The sequence below is a fragment of the Perna viridis genome, chromosome 4 (genome assembly GCF_037379345.1).
Source record: "Perna viridis isolate PV_CMFRI_1.1 ecotype Kerala chromosome 4, ASM3737934v1, whole genome shotgun sequence".
In the NCBI taxonomy this organism is placed as follows: Eukaryota; Metazoa; Mollusca; class Bivalvia; order Mytilida; family Mytilidae; genus Perna; species Perna viridis.
Window position 1 is genome coordinate 982,782 of NC_142448.1, and position 22,594 is coordinate 1,005,375.

A 22,594-nucleotide genomic window follows, 5' to 3' on the forward strand; every position below is an offset into this window, starting at 1 on the left:
TCCAAATATACAGAGGAAGATGTTTACAAAATGCTGGAATTTTTAATCGACAACATATTTGTCCAGTGTGGTGGACGTGTTTTTCAACAAACGGTCGGCATTCCAATGGGAACAAATTGTGCTCCTTTACTTGCTGACCTATTCCTTCACTCTTATTAGGAAGAATTTATAGCTAATCTGATCAGAAAGAATATCGTTTGGCTAGATCCTTCAATCTCAGTTTCCGCTATATAGATTACGTATCATCTTTAAACAATCCTGATTTCGGGGATTTGATACATCGCAACTACCCAAAAGAACTTGAGATAAAGGATACTACAGTCACTGTGAAGTCAGCCTCATATCTTGACCTACACTTAGAAATCGATGGTAAAGGAAAACTATTGACCAAACTTTACGACAAACGTGATGACTTTTCATTCAGAACTGTCTACTTTCCTTTCATCTGTGGCAACATCCCTTCGGCATCTGCGTATGGAGTGTTCATATCACAACTCATACGTTATGCCATAGCTTGCCGAAACTACGCAGACTTTTTGTATCGCGCTAGAACTCTAACAAATAGGCTTCTGGAACAGGGTTATTTTGCTACAAGATTGAAGTCATCATTACAGAAGTTTTATGGTCGTCATTATGAACTCGTGGATCGTTATGGTGTATCCATCTGCACCACGAAAACTGATTTATTCAACGGGTTATAGTTTTCCTTTCCTCGTTTGTCCACCCCGGACTTTACTTTTTATGAGCAACTCGGCGGGTGTTTCTAGAAAAGCAGAGGACGCTTACCCTACCGGTGCACCTGGTTCATGCTCCCAGTTTTTAGTGGAGTCCGAGTTGCTCATTTGCTTTTGTTACTTTGTATGTATGATTTTAGTTACTGTATGTTCTTTGTTGTATATGTCTGTTTTCCATGTCTGGTCTTTGTCCCTGGATTACATTCTTTTGATTACCGATATAACCTTGGTTCCCTTGATTGCTCTGTCAGTGATTGCTGCAATGTGGCTATTCTCTAAAACCTGATTCTATGTTCTTTCCATTTTGTTTACTGTCCTTTTTTCATTACTTTAATTTATGTTATATTGTATGAATTACGCCAACTCTAAATAAAAATTACTTACTTACAGCCGAACACATTTTGGTTGATGTGACGAATAGAAAAAGTGACGGGGTGTCCATATGTAGAGCTTGTATATACAACCCAGTTTTTGACCTGTACAACGTTGCTAGTGTACACTTTTGTTAACTTTGAATTAGAATTGTAGAATTGTAAGTATTGCATCTTATTTGCGAGACTAGGAATGCTTACTTCACTCACAAATTCAAATTTTACTGTGCTGAAGGGGTTTATTTAATCCTTTTGCAATCTGGTGTCCAGTGTAAGGCTACTTCGGTGTGAGAATTTTTGTCTTCCCTGTCCTGACGACATGGCCTATCCACTTCCATCTTCTTCTCAGCAGTGTTGTTGCCATGTCAAGTTGGTTGCATTTTCTCAATAGTTCTTCATTAATGATGGTATTGGGCCAGAATGTTTGCAAGATACGTCTTATACACTTGGTATGAAATGTTGACAATTTTGTTTGGTCTTGCTCTGTCATTTTCCAGCACTCAGAGTGGTACAAGAGTGTTGAAAGTGTGCAACTCTGGTATAGTTTAAATTTTGTTGTTTTGCTATACTGGCTGGACCTCCATACATTATTGAGTGAGATAAAGATGTTCCAAGCCTTTCCAATCCTATTTTTGATGTCTTCACTAGTGCCTCCGTCACTGCACACTGTGTAACCAAGGTAGGTGAAGGTGTTTGTTGTCGGAAGATTTTTGCCATTAATTTCAACTGGAACTTCCCTACTATTTCTGAATGCTACACAAAAATATAGTCCAAATGTAATTCCTTTTATATCCTTCAATACATCTTTTATAATGCATAAATATGTTTCTTGCATTTATGCAGCTCAATAATATTCAATTATTTTTGCAAAATCAAATTAAGATCAAGTGCTCAAAGCAAATGAAGATTTGAAGAACTCTTCTTTGGCCTTGGAAAATATTTAATAATAAAATTCATTTAAGGAATTTAGTTCATGCAGTTATGTGTCAAAAACATTAAATGTGTTTAGCATGTTCTTTTGAACACACTTATCAGTCACAATCTTCATCCTATCATAATATTTTATGATTAATAAACAGGAAGTGTCAGAAGAGTGGTTATTTTTACCAAGTAAAATTAGTGGTTAAATGCAAACTGATAAAATGTGTTTAGTTTTGAAAAATCTTATGTTCATCAAGGATGTTATTTTCTTAAGATGAAATTGGTTTTATTTGAGTATAATTACAGTGTAGAATAAATACTCAGTTAAAATATTTTTAGATGTAAATGCAAATTAACTTTTGGATAGGTTTAAAAATTTTGGAAAAAGGTTAAATGGAACAAATATTGTAAATGTGTGTGAAGTTGGATACTGTTTAAGTATTGATTGCTACAAGATTGAAGTCATCACTACAGAAGTTCTATGGTCGTCATCATGAACTTGTGGATCGTTATGATGTATCCATCTGCACCATGAAAACTGATTTATTCAACGGGTTATAGTTTTCCTTTCCTCGTTTGTCTACCCAGGACTTGACTTTTTATGAGCAACTCGGCAGGTATTTCTAGAAAAGCAGAGGAAGTTTACCCTACCGGTGCACCTGGTCCATGCTCCCAGTTTTTAGTGGAGTCCAAGTTGCTCATTTGCTTTTGTTACTTTGTGTGTATGATTTTAGTTACTGTATGTTCTTTGTTGTATATGTCTGTTTTCCATGTCTGGTCTTTGTCCCTGGATTACATTCTTTTGATTATCGCTATAAACTTGGTTCCCTTGATTACTCTTATACACTACTATCAACTAAAATTTTAGTTTCTCTAGTCTTTACAGTGGAGTCACTTATGTCCTCCAGGATGAAATTGCCAAATTTCAATAGTTTTCAGTATTTGTTTCTACCCTTTACAGAAATGTTATTTAACTACTAGAACCATAAAATATATCTTGGCATAAAGACAAAAGAAGTTAATTACAGACAATGTTGGAAATGGTGATTCCATTGTGGAGAGTGGAGACGCTGTGACTCCACTCAAAATATCTCCACTATGAAGAGTGGAGAAATTAAAATTTGTGTTGACAGTAGTGTACTTCATACTTCAGTAATCAGTAGTAAAGATTGACGTTCAATATCTACATATTAGGAAAAAAAACAGTTCTAACTTCTAAATAATATGGGAAACACAAATGTGTGATTACAGTTTTATTTTATATCAGTAATCTATGAAAGTTTGTTTATGCTACTATTTTCACTAGAATCAAAAACCTCCAGCACTAACAACACTTTGATCATTTATCTGTACATGCACCAATAATGATAACCAGAAAATCAATGTAAGATTTAACAAATTCTACATGTGCTAATTTAAAATACCCTGGCATCAGCCATAATTTAATTGTTTGCTTAATAATGAAAATAATGAAATACTGATGCCTATTTCTGAATTGATGTATGAAGTAGACATGCTGGTAATGACCCAATGTTAGTATTGTTAATTATTGTACAATATGTACAAATAAAATCTATATTAAGTTACTTGAAAGCTGATGTTCTATTATACCATAGTACCCATAGCATGTCTGAATGCACCGTCCCTTCAATGGTACTCTTTGCAGTTGAGTTTTGCACCTTTCACAAAATATTCTCTTATAAACTGTTAACTGCTTTAATCCCTTTAAGTACTGTTTCAACTGTCAGATATTTCTTTTTTTCTTTTTGATAAAACTGGTGTTTATGCTAAACGCTTTTCTGTATTATTATATAGTTATAGTAATTACTAATATAATATGTGGTCTAATAATTAAATATATAGTATTATACCATGATATGGTATATTATATCATTTTCTTTTATAAAATTACATGTCTTGTTCCCTTTGCAACTTAATCATAATTGTTCTGTTTTTAGCTCACCTGGCCGAAGGCCATGTGAGTTATTGCCATTACTTGGTGTCTGTCATCGTCGTCATCGTCCGTCGTCGTCATCATCGTTAACAATTTTTAAAAAATCTTCTCCTCTGACACTACTTGAACAATTGGAACCAAACTTGGTATGAATGTTTCTTGGGGTATCATGCATAGAACTGATGTTGGGAATTTTGATCCGTTGAAAAACATGGCCACCATCACTAATAATAGAACATAGGGGTCAGAAAGTAGTTTTTCGTAAATATCTCCATAACCTTTAGGTTTAGTCAAATTCTGACAGGATAAAACTGTTTAGCATAATGAGATCTACCCGTGGTAAAATTTTTGTTTTAATCTGTTAAGCCATGTTTGAGTTATTGCCCTTTTTGAACATTTTTGGGCTATTTTTAATGTTATTTCTTTCAAAAATCTTCTCTGACACTACTTGACCAATTGGAACCAAACTTGGTATGAATGTTCCTTGGGGTATCCTGCATAGAACAGATGTGGGGTCCCTTAAAAACATGGCTGCTGTTACTAAAAATAAAATGAAGGGGTCAGACAGTAGTTTTTTTGCATATATCTCCAAAACTATTAGGTTTAGCCAAATTCTGACTGGGTAAAAGTGTTCAGCATGATGAGATCTACCTATGGTCAAATTTTCATTTTAATCCATTTAGGTCTCACTAACCACTTCCGGGTCAAATGGCCACCCCCCCCCCCGTGTAGTATCAAAAACACACTGAACCTAGACATATGCATTGAAAGTGCATTATTTGTGTGTATTATAATTAAAATTAGTCAAAATGAAGCTGAGAATGTGTACTTTAAAATCATATATGTAATTAACTTCAAAAGTGTATGAATATTGTTTACATGTGTGAGTAATTTGCCTCCATGCTGTCAGTTAGCAGAACAGGTAAAAATTAGGATTTTCAGTATTATTTATTCAAGTAAATTTTGTGAAGAATTTCTACTATCATCGTACCATTAGCATAATGATTTTGGAAGCCTTATTTTCCAAGCTTCGCAACGGTATGCAATTTTAAGATGTCATTTGTCCTGGGAATTCACAGTGAGACTTTGAAAATTACTTTTTTAACATGTAAAATAATGGAAACATTAGAAGTGGTTAGTGAGACCATGGCCATGTTGGAGTTATTGCCCTTTTTGATGTTTTTTTTTTTTTGCTATTTTTAATGTTATTTCTTCAAAAATCTTCTCCTCTGACACTATTTAACAAATTGGAACCAAACTTGGTATGAATGTTCCTTGGGATATTTTGCATAGAACTCTTGTGAGGATTTTCGATCCGTCAAAAAACAAGTCCACCATTACTAAAAGTATAACATAGGGGTCAGTTAGTAGTTATTCACACGTTTCCAAAACCATTAGGCTTAGCCATATTCTTTCAGTATCTGAAATGATCCTTATTATTAGAGATACAAAAGTCTTCAGGGATAAAAGTTGTCAGACGACTCTTTGTAAGAGTTATTGCCCTGGAAAGGTTTTTTTTTCTTAGTTTTCAGCCAATATCTTGATTCTTATAAGTCCTACCAAAGTCTTCTTGAGTCAAAATTGTTGGATAACTTCTTGTTAAATTTATTGCCTTTGAAAGGCAAAAGTTAACCAGGTGAGCGATTCAGGCTCCTGGGAGCCTCTTGTTTTACTATGCCCTCCATGGGCCCTGTTATTGGAAAATGAACATTCTTCTTCTTCTTCTCTTACATTTAAATATTATCAATCATTGTAATTATGAAAGGCAATTACAGTAACATATTCCCTGTCCACTGAATCAGTAAAAAAAAATACATTAATTCACACTTGTCATTTTTGCCACAATGACCCCAGATTTGTCTCCAAATAATCTTGTGACATTAGAGAAAAACAATGTAATTTTACATCGTGAACTGATTGATCTTTAAGTTGAAGTAGAATTTGGAATGAAAACAAAGGAAAAATGCATTATTTTCCTATATGGTGTCCACTAGTGTACATATGTCTTTTTTGCTGCCTTGGGAGGCTATAATTTTTATTTTGCTTGGTCCCTAATAATGCATAAGTGTCAGATTTAAAAAAAAAAAATGCTCAGCAAACATCACAATTATTTAGACTTTTCGTCATACATCACAATTATTTGGACTTCTCAGCATAATCACAATTATTCAGACTTCTCAGATATTGGACTATAGACTTGGAGTTTCTATGTTTTGCTCTTTAGTATTGCTGTGTATTATAAGTTGACCAGTGTTATTTATGTGGTTAAGTATGAGTTAGTTAGATCAGTGCACAGACTTTCTTACAACAATCTGTTGATTGATTCCAGCATCACAGAAGGAAGATCTACAGTTACATTTTATGACATTATCCACCACCTGTTGAACACTATTTAATTATTGGCTTTTGACAAGTACATTTAAATGTTATGGTTCAATTGAACTTTAGAAAATTGGCCATTATTTTTTTATGTGTCTTGTATAATTTTTGGGAGGAGTCTAGGATATATTATATTCTGTGCATGTTTTGTATCATTACTTATGTAAGCTGATTTCCAGCCAAGATATTTTAGTGCTAAAGAATGAATCTCTAATTGTCAAGTTTGGCATGGTTCTTTACTTACAACTTATAACAGATCTTAGAGAATCTGAAGTACAACTACATTTGTGTATTTGGTTTCAATCAGATTAAGAGCTACAGTGATAGTGTTAGTGGTTTATTAATCCTGAAAATAAAGATATAAGACCAAAAAAATGTTTGCTTGACTCAACACCTATTCATTATTTTTATGTGTGTGAATGGCTTATTTAAATGTGGATTTATCTTGTTGATGACCATTAGTTATTTTTTTCAGCATTATGAGTGATCTAGAGTGTATGCCTTTGAAAACATTAAATGATGTAGATAAATGGACAAGTGAAGGTATCTCGAACAAGATGAGACAGGCTTCTGTATCTCTACAGAGAAAATATCATACTGATGAATCTGTTCCAAGGACATTAGTTTGTCATGATATGAGAGGAGGATATATAGAGGATAGGTTTGTTTATATGACCTCTACCCTATTGATCTTTGACCTCTAGTTATATGTCCTATGATTTTTGTTCATTTGACCTCTAGTAAAATGACCTATGCTCTCAAGTTTTATGACCTCCAGTCCCATGACCAACAGCCTCTAGTTCAACATCCTATGGCCTCTATTTTTATAGAATATGGTCAATTAACAATGGGTTCAGCTTTAAATCCAATGGCATCTAGTTTGTATGCTTAACATAAATTTCTTGTCTTTACTTGATATACAAATGTATACAAATTGGTTTGATAAAACAGATCTGATATCTTGTCTCTCAGGGGCAATAACTGTATCCTTTCTTTCCAGATACATTCAGGGAGTTGATGAAGAGAAATGTTACACATTCTACCATTGGGAATTGATTGATACATTTGTTTACTTCAGTCATCATTTCATTACCATACCTCCTGTCACATGGACAAATGTTGCACATAGAAATGGAGTCAAGATGCTTGGTAATTCAGTAGCTTAGGCTTCTGTAACTTGACTAATATTAAGATTAGAGATTTTAAATGCATTTAATCCACTTGAGGAAGGGAAAAATGATTCTTATTTTCCATAATTTTACCGTAGCAATTTGCAGTTAGATTTATTGGATGAGCTACAGTAATTACTTGACCTATATTTGTAGATACTGTAATTACATGACCTATTTTTATACGACTGCAAAAAATTAATGGTTCTATAATGGTGTGGCACTGACACTGTCGTTGTCATCATCATCTTCGTCCGTAGACACTTCCATGTCCACCTAATAACATAGGTATGACTATATACCAGTATCTTTATGAAATCATACCACAAGGTGCCATACTACAAGAGGAAGTTTGGAATTGATTTTGGTGTTGTGACTTGAACCTTTTTGGAATTAGGGGCCAAAAAAGGGACAAAGAAAATGATTTTCCTGATGTTATCTGGACAATAACTTGACCTCAAGTGACTGGATCTCTTTGATATTGAAACACAAGGAGCCATACTACAATAGAAAGGCTTATTTTTGAGGTTATTGCATGAAATTTTTTTGAATAAGGAGCCCAAAAGGGACCAGATAAATGCATTTTTGGAATAAGGAGCCCAAAAGGGACCAGATAAATGCATTTTTGGAATAAGGAGCCCAAAAGTGACCAGATAAATGCATTTTTTATGATTGGACAGTAACTTGAGTAAATGATAATGGATCTGTTTTATATTTAACCACAATATGTCATTCAACAAAAAAGAGTTGGAATGGAACTTTGTGGTTTTGAATTGAAGAATGTGGGTCCTAAAAGGGGCCAGAAACAAAACATCAAACATTGTTTTAAGTTTAGGCAATTAATTTAGTAACATTGATTGGATCTCTTTGAAATTATAATATAAGGTGCCACATCACCAAAGGAAGGCTAGGATTAATTGGGGGTTGTGACTTCAACCATTTGAGAATGAGGGGCCCAAATTTTTACAACCAGCTGAGTAACTAAAAAATTAATATAAATAAGAAAGGTTCAATGTAATAGTTTTTGGGAACTAACATTTATTGTTCTCTTTTTCATTACTAGGTATATTTTCATAGGTGGATCCAGGGGAAGGGGGAGATGGCACTAGCCATCCTCTTAAGAAATTGAAAATTTTTCAAAGTGGATACTCAGAGAGGAAATGAATACCTCAATAAATTTGTCTATTTAATTGTATTATTAAAACTGTTAGGTGTTCACTGATATGATCATTATATTAAAGTTTTATCCAATGTGGTTTTACATAAATGAAACTAAGGGTATTCTTTTACTTGCTTGGTGGTTATATTTCAGTCACCTTATCTGTCCCTCCGTCCATCCATTACACTTTTTGTACATTATGTAACAGGTTTCTCAGTTTCTATTTGGCATATTATTTTTGCATGATGACTTGTACTATGTCTCCCCTTGTCAGTTTCTTCACTCATCTACTCCCTGTTTACCGATCACCTGAGTGTCTCCCTTTACAGGTTGAGTGGAAGTATTCTTAGTGCATCCTCTTGTTCAATTTTCAGCTGAGTTGCAACAAAGTTGAACTTGGCTATTAGTTTGGTGAAGGCAGATGGGTGGGTGGGCGTCAAAGTTGGTTTCCAGACAATAATTGTAAAAGTTTATACCCTATTCAAACGAAAGTGAGTTCCCTATTAATTTGGGGAAATTTCGGGATATTGTCACATACCTGGTAAGTGCAGTCCCTACTGATTTTGGGGAAATTTTGTTCAAGGTTAAGGTCACACTCATAACAAAACTTAATTTTTTTTTCTGTAAAAATTTAGTTTCTGGACAATAACTTGTGCATTTTCATTTTTAATAATGGATATTGGGTCAAATTAGGGAAATGTTTAAATGGAAATTTTAAAGTTCTTTGATCAGTTTCAACCTGTATAAGAATCTTATTCTGTGTCAAACATTTAATTACAGTCCAAACTCTGAACTGTGTTTTACTTGAATGTTGTGACCATTTTGGCCTTAACTGTTCAGGACTGACCACTGCCGTCATATCAAGCTGTGCCTTTTGAAGCATTTTATTGTAGATACAGTTATTATGTGGCCCATTTTAGTAGATACATTAATTACTTGACAAATTTTTGTACATACAGTAATTATGTGACCTATTTTTGTTGGATAGGTAATTATGTGACCAATTTTTGTAGATACAGTAAATACTAGACCTATATTTGTATATACAGTAATTACTTGACCTATAGGCTAGAAACCACTAATTCCACTTCCCATAGGCTTCTATGGTAATTTCACAATATTCAATGGCTTCTCTGGACTTTACCTTAACTTTAACCTGCAGAGGACTATATATCAGCATGATTCTACATATGTCAGCTCACAATCCTCAGAAGGGCATGTGGGGTTAGCAGACTTGCAGTGCTGTACCGGTCACGGAAGTGAAGTGTCTATAAATAGCATGGGAAATCCCAGTGTTTTCACAAGATAGGGGTATATTTAGAAATCATTATGGAGATTAGGCTTCACATCACAAATAGCAAAATGCACCTATAAAATGTACAGAAATGTTTTTCCTTTCAGAAACTGTTTAAATTTTTTAAATAAGATGAGGAACAGGGGTAATTTCTGCATAGGACTATTTTTACGTACGTTCCAAATGCTCATTGCTTGAATTGGTGGTCTGTAACCTATATTTGTAGATACAGGAATTACCTGACTTATATTTGTAGATGCAGTAATTACAGGACATTTTTTGTAGGTACAATAATTACAGAATGGGATGAGGGATTCCAGAAATGTGAAGAGTTCCTGTCATCAGAATCATCATACAAAACTTTAGCTGATCAGTTAATCAAAATTACTGAGTTCTATAGGTTTGATGGCTGGCTTATCAACATAGAAAATAAGATCATGGTAATTTAATATTAAAAAATGCCGTTTTAATAGAATAAAAAGTTGAATAGGATAAAAATTGTATTTTGAATTGCACACAAAGTAGCAGCTCTGTACAATTGCAAATTTTACCAGCAAGCATATTAATTTTACCTTTATATTCAACAGATAATAAATATCTTGCATTATATATTTATTGATGGATTCAAGGTGAAACACTAATTGTAGAGATGTATTTAAGATAGGAATGGAAGATTTACTGATACAATTTTTTACCTGCATCAGCAACAGTGACAGTAGGTCTAGTAGCCTCTCTGTCTGTACCACCAGTGACAGCGGGTCTGATAGCCTCTCTGTCTGTACCACCAGTGGCATCGGGTCTAGTAGCCTCTCTGTCTGTACCACCAGTGACAGTGGGTCTGATAGCCTCTCTGTCTGTACCACCAGTGGCATCGGGTCTAGTAGCCTCTCTGTCTGTACCAACAGTGACAGTAGGTCTAGTAGCCTCTCTGTCTGTACCACCAGTGACAGCAGGTCTAGTGGCTTCTCTGTCTGTACCAACAGTGACAGCAGGTCTAGTGGCTTCTCTGTCTGTACCAACAGTGACAGCGGGTCTGATAGCCTCTCTGTCTGTACCAACAGTGACAGTAGGTCTAGTAGCCTCTCTGTCTGTACCACCAGTGACAGCGGGTCTGATAGCCTCTCTGTCTGTACCACCTGTGGCATCGGGTCTAGTAGCCTCTCTGTCTGTACCAACAGTGACAGCGGGTCTGATAGCCTCTCTGTCTGTACCACCTGTGGCATCGGGTCAAGTAGCCTCTCTGTCTGTACCAACAGTGACAGCAGGTCTAGTGGCTGCTCTGTTTGTACAAACAGTGACAGCAGGTCAAGTAGCTTCTCTGTCTGTACCAACAGTGACAGCCGGTCTAGTGGCTGCTCTGTCTGTACCAACAGTGACAGTGGGTCTAGTGGCTGCTCTGTCTGTACCAACAGTGACAGTAGGTCTAGTAGCCTCTCTGTCTGTACCACCAGTGACAGCGGGTCTGATAGCCTCTCTGTCTGTACCACCTGTGGCATCGGGTCTAGTAGCCTCTCTGTCTGTACCAACAGTGACAGTGGGTCTAGTGGCTTCTCTGTCTGTACCAACAGTGACAGCAGGTCAAGTAGCCTCTCTGTCTGTACCAACAGTGACAGTAGGTCTAGTGGCCTCTCTGTCTGTACAAACAGTGACAGCAGGTCAAGTAGCCTCTCTGTCTGTACCAACAGTGACAGTAGGTCTAGTGGCTTCTCTGTCTGTACCAACAGTGACAGTAGGTCTAGTGGCTGCTCTGTCTGTCCAACAGTGACAGTAGGTCTAGTAGCCTCTCTGTCTGTACCACCAGTGACAGCGGGTCTGATAGCCTCTCTGTCTGTACCACCTGTGGCAGGTCAAGTAGCCTCTCTGTCTGTACCAACAGTGACAGTAGGTCTAGTGGCTTCTCTGTCTGTACCAACAGTGACAGTAGGTCTAGTGGCTTCTCTGTCTGTACAAACAGTGACAGTAGGTCTAGTGGCTTCTCTGTCTGTACCAACAGTGACAGTGGGTCTAGTGGCTTCTCTGTCTGTACCAACAGTGACAGCCGGTCTAGTGGCTTCTCTGTCTGTACCAACAGTGACAGTAGGTCTAGTGGCTGCTCTGTCTGTACCACAAGTGACAGCGGGTCTGATAGCCTCTCTGTCTGTACCACCTGTGGCATCGGGTCTAGTAGCTTCTCTGTCTGTACAAACAGTGACAGTGGGTCTAGTGGCTTCTCTGTCTGTACCACCAGTGACAGTAGGTCTAGTGGCTGCTCTGTCTTTACAAACAGTGACAGCAGGTCTAGTGGCTTCTCTGTCTGTACCAACAGTGACAGCCGGTCTAGTGGCTTCTCTGTCTGTACCAACAGTGAAGACAGGTCTAGTTGCTGCTCTGTCCACCTATTGTTCATTTTGTTTAGGTGTACATACTTTGTGTTATCAAAAAGTATTGAACCAATATTATTCGCAGTGTTTATTTATGCATATTGCACCTCCTATTATCACTGGGGTAAAGTGGATGGCTGTAACGATCTCAAGATGGTGGAGGAAAAATTGGATAAGAAAGTTTTTCATTCATGAAGTTGTTCATTCAAGATGTTGAACGAAATAAATATCATGAATAGATTGTAATTCTTCCTAGCTTTGAAATTAAAGCAGGAAGCATAGGTGCATAATGCATGATAAATGAGACATCACAAGGTAAAAATAAAAAAATATCGGCAATATGATATTGACGAATCATCTTTTCAAAAGATGACTGTAATATGCAACAAGAGAAGTCCGTAACATACAGAAACAAAAAAATATTTGGTGGTGAGAATTGGTTTCAGTCTATTCACCCTCTAAATAAGAAACTATGGTGTTTATTTTATCAAGAATCTGAAGTATTGGGTCTATACAGAGACGATAACTATACATTTTCACATTTTGACATTTTGACAGTTCCTTTCATTACAAATAATTGTTACAATATCTTGACATATTTTCTGGTGCACTATAGGCTACTACAGATTTCACATTTCTGGTGCCCTGTACTATAGGCTACTACAGATTTCACATTTCTGGTGCCCTGCACTATAGGCTACTACAGATTTCACATTTCTGGTGCCCTGCACTATAGGCTACTACAGATTTCACATTTCTGGTGCCCTGCACTATAGGCTACTACAGATTTCACATTTCTGGTGCCCTGCACTATAGGCTACTACAGATTTCACATTTCTGGTGCACTATAGGCTACTACAGATTTCACATTTCTGGTGCCCTGCACTATAGGCTACTACAGATTTCACATTTCTGGTGCCTTGCACTATAGGCTACTACAGATTTCACATTTCTGGTGCCCTATAGGCTACTACAGATTTCACATTTCTGGTGCCCTGCACTATAGGCTACTACAGATTTCACATTTCTGGTGCCCTGCACTATAGGCTACTACAGATTTCACATTTCTGGTGCCCTGCACTATAGGCTACTACAGATTTCACATTTCTGGTGCACTATAGGCTACTACAGATTTCACATTTCTGGTGCCCTGCACTATAGGCTACTACAGATTTCACATTTCTGGTGCCTTGCACTATAGGCTACTACAGATTTCACATTTCTGGTGCCCTATAGGCTACTACAGATTTCACATTTCTGGTGCCCTGCATTATAGGCTACTACAGATTTCACATTTCTGGTGCCCTGCACTATAGGCTACTACAGATTTCACATTTCTGGTGCCCTGCACTATAGGCTACTACAGATTTCACATTTCTGGTGCCCTGCACTATAGGCTACTACAGATTTCACATTTCTGGTGCCCTATAGGCTACTACAGATTTCACATTTCTGGTGCCCTGCACTATAGGCTACTACAGATTTCACATTTCTGGTGCCCTGCACTATAGGCTACTACAGATTTCACATTTCTGGTGCCCTGCACTATAGGCTACTACAGATTTCACATTTCTGGTGCCCTGCACTATAGGCTACTACAGATTTCACATTTCTGGTGCCCTGCACTATAGGCTACTACAGATTTCACATTTATAAGATTTAGGCCATGTGAGTTTATCAAAGTGGCATAGATATGGTTGTTTACTTATAAACATTTTGCTACATTCTTCGATTGGACATGTAACGATTTCTTTAACATAGTCAAGTGCAAGATGGGCGTTAAGAGTGGAGGTCAATTTTTAAAAACGTCAAAAAGTTTGGAATATGTCTAAAGTCATAAGTCAGAGGAATATCCATGAACTATGAACATGTATATATTTCCTAAAATTAACAAAATATATACATGTATAATGCATTTACTGCTTTTATCTTGTTTTAATAAAGGCAAAAAAAATACCAGTAAGTAAAAAATGGGTAGGTAGGTAGGAAAATTATTTTATGTTTCAAAACCATTTTACATTGAGTTAATGGGGAAACAATCTAGACTTACAGTGCTTCAGCCAAAATGACTGTAAAATGTTTAGGGTGGAAACAAAAAAATAGGGTAGGCAAGGTAGCAGGAAACAGATATATTACTTTACGGCCTAAAGTTGTAGGGTCCTGGAGATGGTTCCCCTTTTGCAGAAAAATGTACAAAATGGGGATAATATGAACAAAAAGGTCTTTGTCACCTTTTGTACAAATTTCTGGATCGGACCCATCTTTTTTTTTTTAAATATAAAACCTGAATAAGCAATTGTCGTACATTTCATTCACAAGATGAAAACCTACTTTTAATACAGCTGGTATACATGTATCCTCCCAAATATATGAATTCCAAGTGAAAAGTCTGGTTAGAAGTGTTCACTTCTACATGTCAAGCAAGACTTGAATACTGATTAAAAGCTTATTCTTTTCGTCATGAGGTTAGTGATCTTTTTGCATGTGTGTTTAAGGAGTAAACTCATTTTAGTTAGCGTGTTGTCATTCAACCACAGATTTTTTAATTGGGTTTTTCAAAAAGCATAAAATTAAAAAGCATAGCCTAGACTAAATAATATGACGTGAGCACATTATTTGGTTATTCATATCCATACCTCCAAATCCATTATGGTCATCCTGTCTGTTAGACTCTTATATATTCAACAGATAATTAAAGATACAGTCAGTTATGGTCATCACCAGATTCTTCGTTCAGTCATCTTGTTGATATTTTGACTTTGGAATTTCTCAGTAATCATGCATTTTACACATATGCTTCCCTCTTTAAATTCCAAGCTAGGAACAATTACCAACTATTTATGATATTTATTTTGTTCAATTCTTGAATGAACCACTTTATGAAAGATTTGTACCCAAATTTCCCCCCGCCATCTTGAGATGATCGTAACAGCCGTTTCAATCTTCAGCTTTACCCCAGTGATTATGAACAAAATCAACAATACTTTTTTCTTTTCCTACATTCTCAGCATGTTGATTGCAATCTATAACTTGTAAACTTTGCATAATGTTTATGCATGTGCTCACAAGTACTGACGAGTCCAGTTCCAACTTTGTTATAATGTCAATATGTCAATATTAATTGTCTTAAGATGATTAAAGGAGAGTTTGGTGATTGTATCTTTAATGAGAAATGTTTTATGGTACACTGCTGTCTGTATGCCACTTAGTTTGAAAACCCATTTGTCTGTCTGCCTACATGTTGTGCAATACTGTAAACATATCAATTTTTACAAATTCTGTCAAGTGAACGTATTTAAGGGTATCTATTTTTGACATTGTGTTTTACTGTCATTTTAGCCAGAGAAGGTACAAGTCCTGTGTGACTTTGTGAAGTATCTGACAGATAGACTCCATGAGAGGTTACCTGGTTCTGAGGTGATTTGGTATGATAGTGTCATTTCAACAGGGGAACTTAGGTGGCAAGATCAACTCAATGAAAAGAATAGGTAAATCATACATTAATCAGACAGACACTTTACACGAAAATCAAACCACTCAATTGATATTGCAGTGTGATAGGCATCAGTTATGGGTAATCTTTTCATGATTTTTATCTTGTTTACGAATGCCGGCCTTAAACATATATCAGTACTATTTTCCTGGACTCTAGAATATTTATAAGAACTTATGAACTCCAAAATCAGCCTGAAAAATATATGTCCATTTGAGCCAGAGTTAAAGAAATTGGTTCAGTCAGTGCAAAATTTGGCCTCAAAAACAAAATCTACAAGAAGAAAATTTCATGTTTGTGGAGCTGTTTGTTTTATAGTTGATTGGTGATGATTTGAACAGTTATATAAACCCTTTGGCCCAGATTGGGAAAATCTATTAAAAACGCTGGAAAACACCAAATTTTGTGCAGCTTTTCACACTTTTAACAATGGCCACATGCGTGTTGACTCTTGTGCTTCATATATTTTATGTATAATTGTCAGGTAAAAATATCTTAAGTCAACAGATGTGTGACCACTTCCGTTCTACACAAAAACAAGCTTAAAAATTGCAGAAATGTTGAAAGTTAAAGGTTTTTGTAAAGTTATATAAACGCATACTGTCATTTTTGGAATAACATCATAAAACTTGTCAAAAACAGCTTCTATTCAGTGTTGGTGACTATTTTATTATACTATTACATGTACTACCTAGAAATCAGCTTTAATAAAATTTACAAAAATGCCCAAATTATGAGGCCAAAAGGGGTCTTCACCAAACTTTTTCCTTTCCTTATCAGACTCCTTTCAGACTACAAAACATACTATGAAGGTAGTATTGTGGGTTAGGACCAGTAACATATGCTTCATGGCATAATTTGATTATGAAATTAAGATACAAAAATGTAATTTTCTAAGTCTTATCTTACTTTACAGTTATTAATACTTATTTGTTAAGACAAGAAAGTTGAACTACAATTTTCTCTATTCGGGGGAAGAACTGTGCAATGCATTAACATTGAATCAAATTGTAGTTATCTAATGAAAACTTTCTTGATGTTTTACAGTATATTCTTTGATGTATGTGACGGGATCTTTCTGAACTACAATTGGACCTCTGAAAAACTGCAGAACTCTAAGGCTCTGGCTACAACAAAGAATAGACCATTAGACATTTATGTGGGAATTGATGTGTTTGGTAGAGGGTGTCTCGGAGGTGGAGGTTACAATACAATTGAGGTTAGATAATTATCTGGGATTGATGTGTTTGGTAGAGGCTGTGTGGGAGGTGAAGTATGTAATACTACATGTATTGAGCTTAGATATTTATGGGGGGAATTGAGCATTTTGATAGTGGCTGTTTCGGAATAACATGTTATAATACTGTTGAGGTATGATATATATATGGGAATTGATTTATTTGGTAGAGGCTGTCTAGGAGGTAAAGGTTGTAATGCTATTGAGGTTGTTAATTTTTGGCATTATTCATGTTAAGGACTAAATTCAAAGAATTTATTTTTTTTTAATTGTTAATCTTGAATCTGGACAATTTTCAAAAGCCTTTGTGTTTAACATGGAGAAACATACCTTGGAAATTGACAATTGTAAATCAGAATGTATGGAAAAATATCATGAAAAAAAAACTTAACAGGATATATAACGAAAACACTATCTGAGTTCTGCTTGTTAAAATAAAATGACACACACTTGACGGACAGTTCTCATTGGCACCTTCATAACAGCAGATAAAATTGCAGAAGACGATCAACTGATACGCCACTACAAAACCTTGAATGAAAAGAAAGTGGTATGCACAAACGAAATAACAAAAAGATGTTCAAAAACTACTATTTCTAAGCACTGACAGCCATTAGACAATACAGTATACCACAAGATATTTTTCACGGACAGCCATTAGACAGTACGGTATACCACCAGATATATTTCACCGACAGCCATTAGACAGTATAATATACCACCAGATATTCTCAACAGCCATTAAACAGTACAGTACACCACCAGATATTTTTCACTGACAGCCATTAGACAGTTTAGTATATCATGAGCTGTATTTATATTTTTAGGCACTGACAGCCATTAGACAGTTCAGCATGTCAACAGCTGTATTTGCCTTTGGATGGGTTTATGAAACTCAGGGAGTAGAAAATTTCATTGATAATGAAAATAGGTATTTACATTACTTGACCAATGCCATAATGCCATAGATGTTAAACAGAGTTAGGGGACATATACTATCAAAACACCTAGCAGAAAATATTTGACCTACATTACAAAAAATGTGGAAAAACCCTTTGGATTTATGTCATGTGGAAAACTTATGTAGCTGTAGTTGTATATATATAGCTTGTATATATATATCTTGTCAGAGACTCCATATATTGTTAATTTGGCAATTTTGCAGTGTGTGATTTTTTTATTGTGAAAAATGTAACTGACCTGAATTTGCAACAATTGAAAAACTCACATTGTGGAATTTTTAACATTATTGATGCAAAATTTTTTTGAAAATTACGTAAATTTAAATTACAATATCAGATAGCACTGTATTTCCACATGCTTTATTTCAGATTCTGGGATTTACTGTGTGATCTGTGTCCTACATCTTTTTTGAGTGGTAAAATTTTGTCCTCATCCTTCTGTGTTGGAGCTGGTAGACATTTCTTCATCAATGGAAAGGTAATAGTTATCAAAAACTGCCTGACAAATACTTTCCTAAAGTACTAAAAAACAACTTCTTGTGCAACACCATTTAATTTTTTTAAGTATAACTTTGTCATGTTTAGGTATGCAATGAACAGCCTTGGTATAACTTGAGTCAGCAGGATATTCGTCCATACCTCAGAAGAAAACAGATTATATCGCATAAAGAGTTATCTACCATGGAGCCTTCCTTTGACTGTGCCTTTAATGGAGGGGCATGTCTTAGTTATAATGGACAATTACCACCTGATAATGTCCCTATGTTATTAAAGTAAGTTTTTTGTATATCCTTTAAGGGAGGGGCATGTCTTAGTTACAATGGACAATTACCACCTGATAATGTCCCTATGTTATTAAAGTAAGTTTTTTGTATATTATTGTGGTTAAGGAGTGATAGTGTTCAAAGTAACTAATGTCCAGTCTGTTTCCTTTACTCAACTATTCAAAGGTGAATTACTGCCATACATTATATTTGATATCAGAAAATTCTTAGGAAATTGATTTGTCACCTCAAAATTACAGTAGCTTCATGTAAGCATCTAAAACTTGACTCCTTTTGTTATTTTATGAAACCTTTTTTTCTCATACAAAAAAAACTTGTATCAAAAATGATAAATTTGAAATAAACAATGTTCAAAATTGCTTTCAGTGTCATAAATCTATAGTAGAGTGTATAGTGGTGAATCTAGAAATTTCAAAATGGGGGAGGAGGGAAGGGGCTAACTGACCTAAGAGGGGACCTGGGCTAGTGATGTCTATAGATATTCTATATAATCAACCAAATTTATAAGTCAAAGGGAGGTGGATCTGCCTATGGCATACAAAGCAATTTATGTGTATATAGGCTTTGTTTTGATACCATGTTTTATGTTTGTGCGTGTAATGGATATTTTTTCATCAGACAATGGCTTCTGCCACAGTCTATTAAACAAAGTGTTTTTTTACAGATTATTTGACTTGAGCATACCAAGTACAGAGACATATATTGTCAGCTATAGTTTCAAATCAAAGGGAGATAATGGAGTGTTCTTAGAAATGGAGGGAAAACGTGATAATGAGGATTGTAGGTTAATTTTCACCTCTGATGACAATCCAAGCACTGGTAGTGACCAATTAAAACTGAAAGATGTGATAATTACACCTAAACCAGCCTGTGCTGTCTTGGAACCAGTTTACAATCAGGTTTGTCTGCCTGATAGGGGATCTGACTGGACAACAAGGTACAGAAATAGTTGTTATTCAAAGCTGAATAAAGTTGTTCCTTTTTAAAATTGACAGTCCTCATAATTGCAGTAGAAAGCATTGCTTTTAGAAATGAATTTGTTAAGAGTTAACTTAATGGACTCTTACACACATTCCTGATATTAAATTACACCAGCATGGTTGAAATGTGAAAGAAATAGCATACATGATTTCTTGTTGACAGTTTAAAGACAAGATTTAATAGTATCATAAGTTTTTAATATAAATGAGAATATTTTTCATTTAGAACAAAATCATTTAGAATTACACCAACTTGATAATGCTTTACAAAACTAAAACCTTTGCAAACTTTTGTATTTCGTTTATTATTCAGTTTTTAGATATTACTGTAGTTCAGTTGTCTCTACTTCTTCAACGTAAGAGGTTGGAATTTCATTCCTCCATACCCCAACCTCTTACTTCCGAGTGCCAAATTGCATAATGCTTGTTCCGCTGTTCATTGAAATCGGCAGAATTATAGTAAACTACTTTCCATTTAAAACGTTTTATACAATTTCTTTATCATTATACGGGAGAAGGTGACTAAACTAAAACAATGACCTACCTGATGAGAAAATCCAACAATCCTGGGAATCCTTTGTAAAAGCAGTTAAAATGAACTTCATATTTGGTTTTTAGCTTTTTGAGTTTGTAATTTGGGTAGAAAAAATTGCGGATTTTAAAATTTGCGAAACGAACATATCAAATTAACCAACGAATTGCCTTTACGAACTTTAAGTTTGCTTTGTCAAAAATATATTGTATTCCATAAAATTAGTAACCTAATTCAAAATTGCTGGTCATTTTGACTACAAATGTTTTCTAGGTATTTAACAAATATTTAGGATTTTTATCGTTTGATTTCCGGTAGGTTAAACTTCTTTTGTGTAAATAAAAGACATGAAGTGTTTTAAAACACATGTTTAGCTAATTAACATTAGCGGTGGCTTTCAACATGTCAGATGCTAGAGGTTAGGATGGCACCAAGTCAGAAAATAGCTTGCCAGACAACCTCTAGCATTGCTGGAGTAACCTGTCTCATGATAAAATATACTCTTTAATGAAAATCTTAATCATTTTTGAATTTTAGATGGTACAATTTGGATGGAAAACTTTTACAGAATGTTACTGTGAATTCCTTAATTCTTGGAATGTCATCAGGATCAAGTGAAACTCAGACAATAAATCTTGGACAAGTGCAGGTAACGCAATGTTAAACAAATAATTTTTGTTACTGTTATCCTTTTATTAGGTTCCATGGCAACATCAGATATCAGCTTTATAAATGCTATGAACCAAAAGTAGCCTTAAACAAAAACTTTAAACTCATTCCAAAATAAGCCGACAGATGATTTCTTATTTACAGGTTTTTCCTACTTCACAGCTTGAAGTTCCAACCTTCACTGACATTGGGATCATCAAACTAGACAAAGAAGAAGCCTTTTTATCGTGGGAGTGTAACAAACCAAGTGATGTCAACTATTACATCCTATACATCATAGAGGGCCAGAAGACAACTTACCTTGGCAAAGCAGCATCCAGATATTATATCATCACTGACCAATCAATCATCAGTCAGAGAACAGTTAGATTTGGCATACAGGCAATGCTTAATATAGGACTTGTCACAAAAATGACCCAGTCAGAAAGTTTACTGATGGGTTGTTCTGATAACTCTTAGTAATAATGCTCTTTTTTTGTGATCTTTTTCTTATTATTGTGCAATCTCATTCTTTAAAGTCTTAATATTTTTCTGATGCAGTTTGTAGAATACTCCAATAATTATATTTAGTAACTGATAGGAGCAGTATTGTTTATCATGTTATTTTGATGGGAGCAGTATTATTTATCCTATTATTTTGATGGGAGCAGTATTGTTTATCCTATTATTTTGATGGGAGCAGTATTGTTTATCATGTTAGTAACTGATGGGACCAGTATTGTTTATCCTGTTATTTTGATGGGAGCAGTATTGTTTATTCTGCTATTTTGATGGGAGCAGTATTGTTTATCATGTTAGTAACTGATGGGAGCAGTATTGTTTATCATGTTAGTAACTGATGGGAGCAGTATTGTTTATCCTGTTATTTGATGGGTGCAGTATTGTTTATCCTGTTATTTTGATGGGAGCAGTATTGTTTATCATGTTATTTTGATGGGAGCAGTATTGTTTATCACGTTAGTAACTGATGGGAGCAGTATTGTTTATCCTGTTATTTTGATGGGAGCAGTATTGTTTATCATGTTAGTAACTGATGGGAGCAGTATTGTTTATCCTGTTATTTTGATGGGAGTATTGTTTATTCTGTTATTTTGATAGGAGCAGTACTGTTTATCATGTTAGTAACTGAAGGGAGCAGTATTGTTTATCCTGTTATTTTGATGGGAGCAGTATTGTTTGTCATGTTATTTTGATGGGAGCAGTATTGTTTATTGTGTAGGTAACTGATGGGAGCAGTATTGTTTATCATGTAGGTAACTGATGGGAGCAGTATTGTTTATCTTGTTATTTTGTAGATTATTTTGATATTGTTTTCTTTACTAATAAAATTGTTAAACATCATATGAAGCCTTTGATACAGGAAACTAAGGTTTAATCTTCAAGCTCAAATATTCGAGTAAACGTTATATAAGACTTAAAGACTAATGGAGTTCTTTAAAGTCTAAATGAACTTATCAAGGCTATATTTTCCAAATAAAGTTGATTTTATCATTATGTTGATGGGTAAAAACAACTTAGATACAAATGACAACATTTCTTTGCACAAACACATCACTAATAAATGGTTATGGCATGAATATATGACACAAATACAA

At 35.1% G+C, this 22,594-nt stretch overlaps 1 protein-coding gene across 1 annotated transcript; it reads left to right on the forward strand.

The window, feature by feature from the left end:
• Nucleotides 1-1,182: 1,182 nt before the first annotated feature.
• On the forward strand, nt 1,183-22,340 carry LOC148618369 (cytosolic endo-beta-N-acetylglucosaminidase-like). The gene is made up of 12 exons (XM_088577215.1): nt 1,183-1,266; nt 6,835-7,020; nt 7,360-7,508; nt 10,267-10,421; nt 15,681-15,829; nt 16,882-17,053; nt 17,899-18,002; nt 18,403-18,511; nt 18,619-18,806; nt 19,483-19,755; nt 20,868-20,979; nt 21,144-22,340. Exons 2-12 carry the CDS (start codon nt 6,839-6,841, stop codon nt 21,456-21,458), a joined length of 1,908 nt encoding a protein of 635 aa, XP_088433341.1. The 5' UTR covers nt 1,183-1,266; nt 6,835-6,838; the 3' UTR covers nt 21,459-22,340.
• Nucleotides 22,341-22,594: the final 254 nt, after the last annotated feature.

Coding starts and splice junctions, on each gene's coding strand:
- LOC148618369 (XM_088577215.1), top strand. CDS start 6,839: ATGAGTGATCTAGAGTGTATGCCTTTGAAAACATTAAATGATGTAGAT. Junction 7,021..7,359: donor GGAGGATATATAGAGGATAG/GTTTGTTTATAT, acceptor CTTTCTTTCCAG/ATACATTCAGGGAGTTGATG. Junction 19,756..20,867: donor GGATCTGACTGGACAACAAG/GTACAGAAATAG, acceptor TTTGAATTTTAG/ATGGTACAATTTGGATGGAA.